The 10,971-nt window shown below is 55.3% G+C and overlaps 1 protein-coding gene across 10 annotated transcripts in view; it reads left to right on the forward strand.

The window, feature by feature from the left end:
- Positions 1 to 10,567, forward strand: part of TRIM9 (tripartite motif containing 9) — a 56,144-nt gene extending 45,577 nt beyond the window's left edge. For 2 of the 10 annotated variants that reach the window (XM_086892322.1, XM_086892323.1), the window contains exons 8-13: positions 318 to 506; positions 2,939 to 2,980; positions 3,986 to 4,009; positions 5,029 to 5,332; positions 6,733 to 6,895; positions 9,001 to 10,567. In XM_086892322.1, coding sequence (XP_086748448.1) covers positions 318 to 506; positions 2,939 to 2,980; positions 3,986 to 4,009; positions 5,029 to 5,332; positions 6,733 to 6,895; positions 9,001 to 9,063 — 785 coding nt within the window. In that variant the 3' untranslated portion in view covers positions 9,064 to 10,567. Of the gene's footprint in view, positions 1 to 317; positions 507 to 2,938; positions 2,981 to 3,985; positions 4,364 to 5,028; positions 5,333 to 6,732; positions 6,896 to 9,000 lie in introns of all 10 variants that reach the window. The other 8 variants (XM_086892325.1, XM_086892326.1, XM_086892327.1 and 5 more) reach the window with 5 other exon arrangements.
- Positions 10,568 to 10,971: the final 404 nt, after the last annotated feature.

Genomic DNA, 10,971 nt, shown 5'->3' on the forward strand with positions numbered 1-10,971 from the left:
GATGTGTTAAAGCACGGTGGGACGTGTGCATGGTAACCTGTGAATTTTTTTAGGTGCCTTCCTGTGAAGAGGTGCAGGACCCCCCCCTTTTACAGACAAGCCAGTTGAATTTGTCACGCTGACACGGGGACACTTTGGAAGATGAACGTGTTTTCCTTGCTCAGGCTGCCCTGCAGGGTCTCTCTGGGCTGCCCAGCACCAGCCATTCCTGCCCTGCCAGCGGAGCAGGGTCCGTGCTGCGCTCCGAGGCTCGGGAGCGACGGCGCCCAGCAGAGACCCCATTTCTGATCTGTAGTTTGCGTTGATCTTACGTTTAGACACGCAGTCAGAAGAACAGACCCTCCCTTTTCCAGTGCCTTTGGAAAGATCGCAGCTTCGTAGAATGAGTCCTTTCTCCTCCACCCTTAATCTACAACCCAGCTTCTCGGGGAGATCCTACTTTGAGCTAAGATCTTCGGCCCACCAGCTGAGCTTGCATTCTTCCTTACAGTCCCTGAATTCAGCCGGTGAGCTGAGCACCTCTGGCGTTGCCTCTTGGTCTGTGCTTCTGGGCATCTCCAAACTGTTTGTTCTGTTCCGTTGTGTTTGTTTTTCCCATGACATGCGGATGGCAGCGGGAATTCTTTCTGTGGGTCAGTGCCGTGGTTCTGCTGGGATGTGCCAGTTTGAGGTGTGGGGTGATGGAGCAGCGCAGTAATTCCTTACCTGGGTGCTGCTCTTGGCAAGGCTGAACCCTTTGGTGATCATAAATCCCTGAATGGTTTGGGTTGGAAGGGAGCTTAAAGCTGATCCACTTCCAACCTCCTGATGTGGGCAGGGACACTTTCCTCTAGAAGATTCCCCATTCCCAGTTTGTGTTGAGCTCGTGTCAAGGGATAATCAGAAAAAAACCTTCCCTGGGTGAAACTTGTGGGAATATCCCCATGCTTTCCCTTCCTAACACAACCAGGAACCGCAGCCTCTGCTGGGAGAATTGGTCTGTGAAATTAGTTTGGTTGATTAAATCTGACCCCCGGTAAGAAAGAAGCGGGCAAGAGAGACTGTGAATTCCCCATCCCTGCAAGTGTCCCAGGCCAGGTTGGACAGGGCTTGGAGCAGCCTGGGGTAGTGGAAGGTGTCCCTGCCCACAGCAGGGGTGTGCAGTGAGGTGATTTGTGTCCCCTCCAACCCAAACCAGTTTGGGATTCTGTGATTCCAGCTCACAGCCCAACTTAGGGCCTGGAGACGCGGGCTCTCTTCCGCTCAGCTTTGAGCGCTGGGCTTGGCTCTTCCAAAGCCAGCTGTGATCATCCCAAAGCCTTGTTTCCTGCAGAGCAGAGGACAGCACTGCCGTGATGCCTCGCTGGCCTGGCAGCCCCAGACGAGCGCTCGGTTCGGATCCGTGCCCGGAATGACGGGCTGTGCTGGGATGTAGGCAGGCCAGAGCCAGGGATGGATTTGGGCAGCCAGTGAGGAGCCACAGAGGTCTCTCAGAGCCGTTTTCTAACCACTCTTTGCACATCTTCTGTTGCTAAAGATCCTGGGCCCTGATTCTTCCACCTCTCTGGATTTACATCGCTCCAAAGGCGTTAATTCCCGGCTTTCTCCGGTGTAAGCCCTGGAAGAATGGGGGCCCCCGATTGTTTGACTTCCATCCCATAACACGGAATGAGGAATGCTGCAGCATGACCCTTGCCAGAATAACCAGGGGTTGGGGGTGGGTGGGGAACCCTGCAAACTTTCTTTTCTTTGTGCTTTTTATGTTTGATTTCTCATCGTGCTGCTGTGAGCTGATGGCTTCCAACGCTGTTTTGTTACGGACGTTCCTTCCTTTGTGTCCGGTGTTCCGGGACCCTTCCGCGCTGGCCGTGAGCGATACCCGCGTGTGGACCTTCTGCAGCCCCACTCTGGGGTGGGGGGCCAGGGAAAAACGGGGTCCTGAGCACCAAAACAGGGTCTCTGTGTCCCTCAGGAGAGCTTGGAGCACAGCGATGCGCAGAGACCTGGAAAAGCGGTGTCGGAGTCGGGACACGGGGCAGGATTCATTAAAGCAGCCTCAGGAGGAGCCTCTTGGCACAGCACGGAGCACAGGCACAGCCAGGAGCTGTCCCACCAACACCCAGGGCACAAGGGGGAAAAACAGGCCCTGAGGTGGCCCTAAAATCCAGCACCCTTCGTGTGTGCGGTCCCATGCAGTGCATGGAACAGGACAAGCCCCTAGGTCAGGACCGGCCCCTGGATCAGGACCGGCCCCTGGATCAGGACAAGTTCCTGGATCAGGGCAGGCCCCTGGATCAGGGCAGGCCCCTGGATCAGGGCAGGCCCCTGGATCAGGACAGGCCCCTGGATCAGGACAGGCCCCTGGATCAGGACAGGCCCTTAGGTCAGGGCAGGCCCCTGGATCAGGGCAGGCCCCTGGATCAGGACAGGCCCCTGGATCAGTCCCTGGCTCCCATGAGGTGATTGCAGCCAACGGTCAGGCCCAGGAGCATGAAGGGCACCCCAACACTTCCTGCCCATGCAGCTGATGAAGCTACAACCCTTTGGGTGCTAGCAGGGGTCTGAGGCAGTGTCAGCCCCCAGGGATCCCCTTTCCAGCTGCACTCACACCCAGCAGGAGCTGCCTTTTCCTCAATCCCTGTCCTTCAAGGAGTGGTTTCTCAGTCAGTTTAGAGAATCTTTACCAAGCAGCCAAGATACTCCATCAAGGCTAAAATTTCCTGCCTCTTTTCTGGAAAAAAGCAGAATAATTTGGCATCCTGAGCAGTCAGACTTTATACAGTCCACACTCCAAACTCCCAGGCTGTGTTTGCCACCCCGCTCTGTGCCCTCTGGCTTTTAATGAATCAGGCCTCCCGTGGCTGCTGGATGCTTAATTACCAATGAAATGCTCAGGAGTGTTTGTCAGGAGGTTGTTGTTCCTTAGCTGTGATGTGTGAAATGTAGTATCTCTTTATAGGATGCAATTTTGACACGCAAGGATCGCCTTACTCCCAATTAGGCAAGTATCTTAATTACAATTAACTGGCACCTACTGCGTGTTGCTTCATTTTTATTTTTATTTTTTTTTTTGCTTTTTAATCTTTTCTTTGGTGACTGAGCAGCGTTTCTTGCTCGTACCCTGCTTGCAGAGCGCTCCCAGATGTGACAGAATCATGGAATTGTTGAAGTGGGAAAATCCCTCTTAAGATCGTGGGAGTCCAACCATTCCCAGGCACTGCCAATGCCATCACTGAGCTGTGTCCCCAAGTGCCACATCCACACAGCTTTTAAATCCCTCCAGGGGTGGGGACTCCCTGGGCAGGAGGCACATTTGGAGAAGTTATGATGATGTAAAAGCATTTTGGTTTCCCCCACGTGGTTTTAAAGAGAAGCCTGAGGTCAGTCCTCTGGAAGTGGCCCTGTAATTAAGAACTGATCCTTCTGCTCTCCTCCTCTTTTAAACTGAAAGAGGGCAGGGTTAGGTTGGATTTTAGAAAGGAATTCCTGGCTGTGAGGGTTGTGAGGCCCTAGCAGAGATTCCCAGAGAAGCTGTGGCTGCCCCTGGATCCCTGAGAGTGTCCCAGGCCAGGTTGGAGCAGCCTGGGGTAGTGGAAGGTGTCCCTGCCCATGGCAGTGGGTGGAACAGGATGATCTTTAAGGTCCCTTCCAACCCAAACCATTCCATGATTCTCAGTCCGTATCCCTGCTCTTTAAGGCATTGATTCCGTGGATGCAATTACCCCCTCTGCAGCTAATTAAAGCAAGGTGGCTGCTGCTTGCCTGTCCTCTTCAGACTGTCTGCAGGGCCAGTACTGCTCGTTGCCCTGGGAGAAGGAGCCTGCAGCCCTGTGGGATTCCCTCCTCACCCCGCAGCCCCAGCCCACCTTCGCGCCTCTCGAAATGCCGACAGCTCCGTGCTCTGGCTGGAATCACAGACAAGCAGGAATGGTTTCTCCTTCTTTTCCCTTCCCAACCTGACGTGCTGTTTTCTCTCCCGCATGCCTTTCCCTGGGAATGACCACAGTTGACATTAAAAAAATGGTGGCAGGTACGGCACCCCCCGCGCGCGGCGCGGGGAGCGCGGGGCGGCCGCGTGCATGGGAGCTGTCTCGTGAAACGTCCCAATAAACCAGTGAATCAGTCTCACCTGAGTGTTTTTATTTTTCAAGCCGTCAGAGTGTTTTGTGGATGTGTCAGTTCACGGTTTTCAGCTGGAGGAAACCACCTGGGGAACCGGGCTGGTGGCTTGTGAATGAATCCCCGTCCCTGTGTCTTGTCGAGGACGTGACGATGTGTCTGTCAGAGTTGCAGTAACCGAGTCCTGTGCACTTAAACCAGCAGCCCTACGGAATCGTGGAGGTTTTGGGGCATTTTCCAGCCTTCCCATGAGTTCTTGGCTTAGGTGTGGCTCGTTGCTTGGCAGGGAGGTTTCTTGGTGTGATGTGACATCTTAGTAAATGAAGATGTTTGTGTGTGCTTTTGGTTCCCAAAAACAGCCCTTAAATACACACACAGAGTTTATCTGCTGATCCTCAGTCCCCTTCCCACACTGACCTGAGTCTGAAAATTAAAAAACACTTGATCCTGAGAGTAAGTTACGTTCCAGGCCAGGCTGCACAGGGCTTGGAGCAACCTGGGATAGTGGAAGGTGTCCCTGCCCATGGCAGGGGTTGGAGATGGGCTTTAAGATCCCTTCCAACCCCAACCACTCCATGATTCCATAATTCTGTTAGAGCTTGGAGACCTGCTGAGGATCACATCTCCTGCCAGCACCAAATTTTAGGAGGCTTTGAGGATCCTGCAGGCTCACGAGCCGAGACTGGGAGCCATGGAGCAGCAAGAGCCAAACTCCTCCAAGTCCTGGCTGTAAAACCTCAGGCACGCTGGCAGCTGCAGCCACAGGAGCTCAGAGCATCCCTCGGTGGTGGAAGTTGTCCCTCTCTGGTGGAAGTTGTCCCTCTCTGGTGGAAGCTCCGTGTCCTGCATGCAGCATGCCCTGTCCGTGTGGCTCCGCGCGGCTCCGGCGCGTCCCCACCGCGCTAACCCCGCCTTGTTTGTGTGTTCCAGTCGCTTGGTTCTCTTTCGACCCCGCCTCTGCCCATGCCGACATCATCTTTTCCAACGACAACCTGACTGTCACCTGCAACAGCTACGATGACAGGGTGGTGCTGGGGAAAACGGGCTTTTCCAAAGGGCTGCACTACTGGGAGCTGTCCATCGATCGCTACGACAACCACCCCGACCCGGCCTTCGGCGTGGCTCGCATCGACGTCCTCAAGGATGCCATGCTGGGCAAGGACGACAAGGCCTGGGCCATGTACGTGGACAACAACCGCAGCTGGTTCATGCACAACAACTCCCACACCAACAGGTAGGTGTTGGGATAGGGGTTCCCCCTCCGGACACCACAGCACAAGGAATGTCACTTTTTAATCTGTTTTTCTGATTCTGTATTTCTGCTCACTCCTGGGTTTCTCAGTCCCTGCTGGGCTGAGCTCCTTTGGGATCCTCCCTCTGTTTATCTCAGTTCTCTGGGTCAGGACAGAAACTCCAGAGCTCGTCAGGATCTTGTTTCTCGTGTTTATCAGGATGTCAGCACAGAACTTGGCAGGTCTCTCCAGACTCTCTGCACAAATTTAATTCACTGCAGCCTGGCACACTTTGGGTTCTGATGGCACAAAATGGCCCCAAACTGTGCAGCCTTTTTATATTTATGTTTATTTTTACCCAATTAACAATAGACACGTGGATTATTTTCCTTAATGACCCAATGACCCATCACCTGTGTGCTGCACTGTGACATTTTCTGTCCAATCACCTCCTACTACCCAAAACCCTCCAGAAAATGAAAATAAAGAAGAAAGAAGGAAAAGAAACAACACCCTAAATCTTCCATCTTGTCTTCTGCTCTCTAAACAAGTTTAAACTCTAACTTTTTCACCCAGTGACTTAAGAAACTCTCTAATTCACACACTCACACTTTCAGCTTTTCTATCTAACTTTAACAGTTGTTTTCATGTAACACCATGAAAACACACCCATAAATTTCATGTTGTATGAAATTCAGTGTTCTCCTGGATCTCAGAGCCAAGGGCACACACTCTGTGTCTCAGACTCCAACAAAGGAAGAGCCTGTGGCTTTGACAGTGGCACCTGCAAGTGTCCACAGGGAGGGTGACATCAATCTTGGTCTCCTCTGTTGGAGGATGTGCCCTTCCCTGAGTGGGGATCAGGCTCTGCCTGCTTGGTGCTGCCTTGTTCCAGCATTCCTTCCCTGCTTGCCACCACTCTTTCCATGCTGACTCTGTTGGCAGCCCCTTCCCAGTACCAGCCAAATCCTGCAGTAACGTTTGTCTCGATCCCTGTGCCACAGCTACAGCTCGTGTGTTCCACCTGGGACTGGGGACTTCTCTTGGGGAGAGCCTGGGCTCACCTTCCTGCAGACCCAAGGGCCGTTCCCTGATGGACCAGCAGGTTTTGGTGTGGGTGCTGTGGCTTTGCTCCACAGTTCCACGTGCTTTCCCTCGTGGTTGTGTGGCTGTGGCTGCTCTCAGGGTGGCTTTTCCCTTGGGGACATCCTGGCAAAGAGGAGAGCAGCTCCATGGAGGGTGGAGGAGGAGGTTCCCAGGGAATGAGGAGCATGGCTGGGATGGCAGCAGGTCATGGCCTGGCTCCTGGCTGAGCTGTGGTGTTCACCATCATCAGTCCTTGAGTTGATGGTCTGAGCCAGGAGCACGGGGGACACTGAGGCACTGCTCTCTCCTCCCACAGAACCGAGGGCGGGATCACGAAAGGCGCCACGGTGGGAGTGCTGCTGGATTTGACCAGGAGGACTCTGACCTTCTCCATCAACGAGGACCAGCAAGGACCTGTGGCCTTTGAGAACCTGGAGGGCCTCTTCTTCCCCGCCGTCAGCCTCAACAGGAACGTGCAGGTACGGGTTTGGTCGGGCTCACTGGAGCAGGGTGTGACATTCCCAGCAGTGGGAATGCTGTCACTGCAGTAGCTGCTGCTCAGGAGCAGGAACAGGAGGATTCTTGTGCAGCAAGGGTGGCTTGGAAGGAGCTAAACTTGCACCCTAAACCACCTGTGAGTCTCCAGAATCAGGACAGGCCTCCCTGGAGGGAGCTCCTCGCTCCAGGTTCCTCCCTCAGGGCTGCTGGAGCCCTCCCTGTGATGGGGTTTGAGAACTGTGTTTTGTGATGCTCCCTCACAAGAGCCTCACTGGCTCCTACAGCTCTCCCAGGTCCTGGATGAGAGCATCACCAGGGAGAAGAGCACCTTCCAAAGCCTGTTTTCCTCTGGGACATTTCAAACCCCTCTTCTTCTCTCCCTCTCTCCCAAGCTCTCCTGAACATCCCCAAGCGGTGACACCCTGAGCCAATCCGGTATTTCCATCTTTCATTTCTCTTCTCACTGACCACATCCCTGCTGTCCTCTGTGCCAAGGAATCCTCCACAGCCTGGCTTTGGCACATCCCTCCCACCACTGCCTGCACCTCCAGCCCTGCACAAGTGCCTAGGCACATCCAAGGACACGTTGCACCTAAGGATCATCTCAGGGTGTCGAGCATTTTGGCAGGGTCTTCTACAGTGGGTGGTGTCAAACCTAGAGAGGGACTTTGGAACAGAGCCTGGAGCGAAAGGATAAGGGGGAATGGGATATTGGGAAGGAATTGTTCCCTGTGAGGGTGGGCAGGCCCTGGCACAGGGTGCCCAGAGCAGCTGTGGCTGCCCCTGGATCCCTGGAAGTGCCCAAGGCCAGGCTGGACAGGGCTTGGAACACCCTGGGCTAGTGGAAGGTGTCCCTGCCATGGAGGGGTGGAATGAGGTCCCTTCCAAACCATTCTAGGATTTTATAATCACCTCTGTGCTAGGGCAGAGGCACCAAAATTAGGGATCCATGGATTAGGACATGCTCTGCTGTGTCCATCAGGATCCAGGGCTTACTGCACTGTCACCAAGGCAGTGACAATTTTCCAGCAGCACTGGGACTGAGGTGTGCCGGGACCATCCCAAACTTTGGGAGCATCCTTGCCAAAGTGTCCCATCCCAAGGGTCTCACTGGCAGGGGAGTCTGCCTGGCTTGGAGAGGAGCTGAGAAATGTTTAATTAGGAAACACTAACGAAGCCCCTGTTGTCTATGCTGGGTTTAGAGGTGCTGTATTAATTTGGTGTGGTAAAAACATCCTGCTGTGTGCTGGGGTTAATTCCTACCTCAGTCCTCTCCACAGCCATAAGGGATTTCTGGAGCCCCTTGGCTTTGTGAGTTCCCTGGGCAAGGCAGAGCCTAAATCCCCTGACAACACAGAAATCCCGTGGGATGCTGATAAAAGGCTGCTAATTAAGCCAAGCCATTTATTATGCTTCTTCAGAGGTATATGCCTAATTGAAAACAACTCTAATTAGGAGGGAAATCAGTGTATTTTAGACAGTTTTCTTTAAATCTTTATCTGAAGGGGAAAATGCTGCTGCAATAAAAGGAGGAATTGTGCTTTCCTCCCAGATTAAAGCATTTGTGGAGGGAATTGAATTTCACCAGTGCCTGTGCGAGCATGGCCCTGTCCCAACATCCTGATGCTGCTCAGTTCCCCACCACAAAGCTCCTTCCTCCCACCAGCAATCAGCCACATCCCCTCCACTGTCCCTGTCCCCTCTCTGTCCCCGTCCCCACTCAGCTCAGGGGCTTCTCCAGGATCTCTTGTAATGTCTTCACTGTCCTTTAGCCCCCCCAGTCCCCTCCTGTCCATCTCACCTGCACAAACACCCAGCTCCTGCCGTGCCCCTCCTCTCTGGCAGCCAGATTTGTACACAGCCAGCTGGGAATATTCTGGGCTCGGTACCAGCGGTCCCAGTTCGCTCCAGCAGCACAGAAAAGTGAGGAGCAAGCCAGATGGAGCCACTGCCACAGCTCTGGGGACACCTGCATCTCTGGTCACATCCTGCCTGTCCCCTGTGCTGCTCCTGCCCTCTCTGGGGACGATGTGCCAGCTGCCATGCCACGAGCTGACCCAGCTGAGATCCGTGTCTCTCCTTGCAGGTGACGCTGCACACCGGGCTGCCGGTGCCCGAGTTCTACGCTTCGCGCTCGGCCATGCCCTGAGGATGCTCCCGGAGCCGGCTGCCTCTTCTCGGCGTGATGAGAGGAGCCAGCCCGTTCCCTCCTGCAGGACGAGGTGTCCCTGCCCAGCTGCCAGGTCCCTGCTCGGCCACCAGGTCCCTGCTCGGCCTCTGGCCGGAGACGGGGACGCAATTCGGGAAGGAAGATCCTGGCTTTCGGCCGCCTCCGCTCTCCGGTCTCCGCGCTGTCCCGTGTGTGTGCGCTTCGCTCTTTAGCTCTCTTTGGCTGATGAAGTACCTAGGTAGCCTGAGCTGTTCTCCTGTGTCCGCTTTTAGGTTTGGTTTTCCTGATTTGAGTTGGGGTTTTTTGGGGGGGAGGGGGCAGTTCCGTCTCGCTTTCCCCTCCCGTGGGGCCAGCCGGAGGGACCCCACCACGGGAACGCTTCTGCCCACGCCAGCCCGGTTACTTTGCAGGATTCTTTCTTTCCCCTGTGGCCTTTCTTGCAGAGCACCCTCGGTCACGTGTAGAGGTGGGTCCTGGATTACCAGTCAGTCTCCATGTCCTTACCAAAACACCCCTCTCTGTCCCGCCTGCCCCTGGGGCATCTCTGCGGGGCAGGGGGTGGTCTGTCCTGTCCCCAGGTGCCCCGGGTGCTGGCAGGCCCTTGGTCGGGTGCCCAATGCCCACGGGGGGCTCTCCTGGGACCCCCCCACGCCTCGGTGCCAGCACACGCGCCACAGCCATAGACCGCAGAGCCTCGCCCGGCTCTTCGGAGATTAGCGTTTATTTTTTTATAGTTGCCATATAAAGCCTAGCCTTAAATTCAACTGATAGTGTCCTTCCAATCACCGGAGAATTGGTTCTGCAGTGAGGGTCTGACACAGAGCCCGGGGGTGGGGATGGGATGGGGAGGAAGGAGAGCTGGACCACAGCCCCGCCACGCACTCAGGAATACGCGCCCGGCGCTTCCCGCCGGCCTCCATCCCCTGCTTGACTTTCTGGTAATTCAGAGGCGGGAGAGGAACGGTGCCAGCCCCGTGGCCGAGCCGAGAGCGCCTGCACGCTCGTGTCCCCGCGGAGCCGGGCCGGGCACTCCTTCCCCGCTCCGCTTGGGACACGACGGGAGCGCCGGCCCAGCAGAAAAACAAGTGTAAATAACCCATTCCCTCCCGGCGTGCCCTCCTCCAGGACAGTCCCGTTCATTCCCTCGTTGCTCTAGCGTTAAGTTTTCCTAATTTATTGGATGGGTGCTATCTCTCGTTGACTCCCACCAAGGAGTCGCTCCCAGCTGCCGGAGAGCCGCGTTGCGGGACAACGCCGGGCGGCTCCTTGGTGTTCCTGAGGAGCCCCCGTGGCCGGCTCACCCGGGGCTCCTCTCTCAGCCGTCATCCCCCGTTCTTTAGGGTGTTCATGGTGCTTCTTAGAGTCCCAGTGATTGTAAGACGTCGTTCCCCTCCCCGTGTTGCGCGATGGTAGCTGCACACAGCCGCTGTACTGACCACGAGTGTCACGTTTGCCGTTCTAATAAAGGACTTTTACGAGAGAAGGGCAGAGCTTCCAGAGCGTCTCTGTGCTTCACTTCCCATCTCATCCCCCCTTGGTGCACATCCCTCACTGTCCTTGTCCAGAGACAGTGGCAGAGAACGGACAGAACTCGGTCAATGGGAGGTGGAAGCCACCTGAAGAAGGAATTCTGCCCTGTGAGGGTGGGCAGGCCCTGGCACAGGCTGCCCAGAGAAGCTGTGGCTGCCCCTGGATCCCTGGAAGGAGGGAGGAATGACCAGGAGTGGATACAGAGCACCACCTCCCCAGGGAGATGAAATAGAGGCAAAATGCTGAGGGGTCAGTGGAGGGGGATTTCCAAGGGAACAGCATGGACAGTTCTCCCAGGGCCGTGAGAAGGATTGGGATATCAGTGCCTGCTCTGTTTTCCCACTGACTCAGGAGAGG

The sequence above is a fragment of the Cyanistes caeruleus genome, chromosome 6 (assembly GCF_971803275.1).
Source record: "Cyanistes caeruleus chromosome 6, bCyaCae1.hap1.1, whole genome shotgun sequence".
Lineage (NCBI taxonomy): Eukaryota > Metazoa > Chordata > Aves > Passeriformes > Paridae > Cyanistes > Cyanistes caeruleus.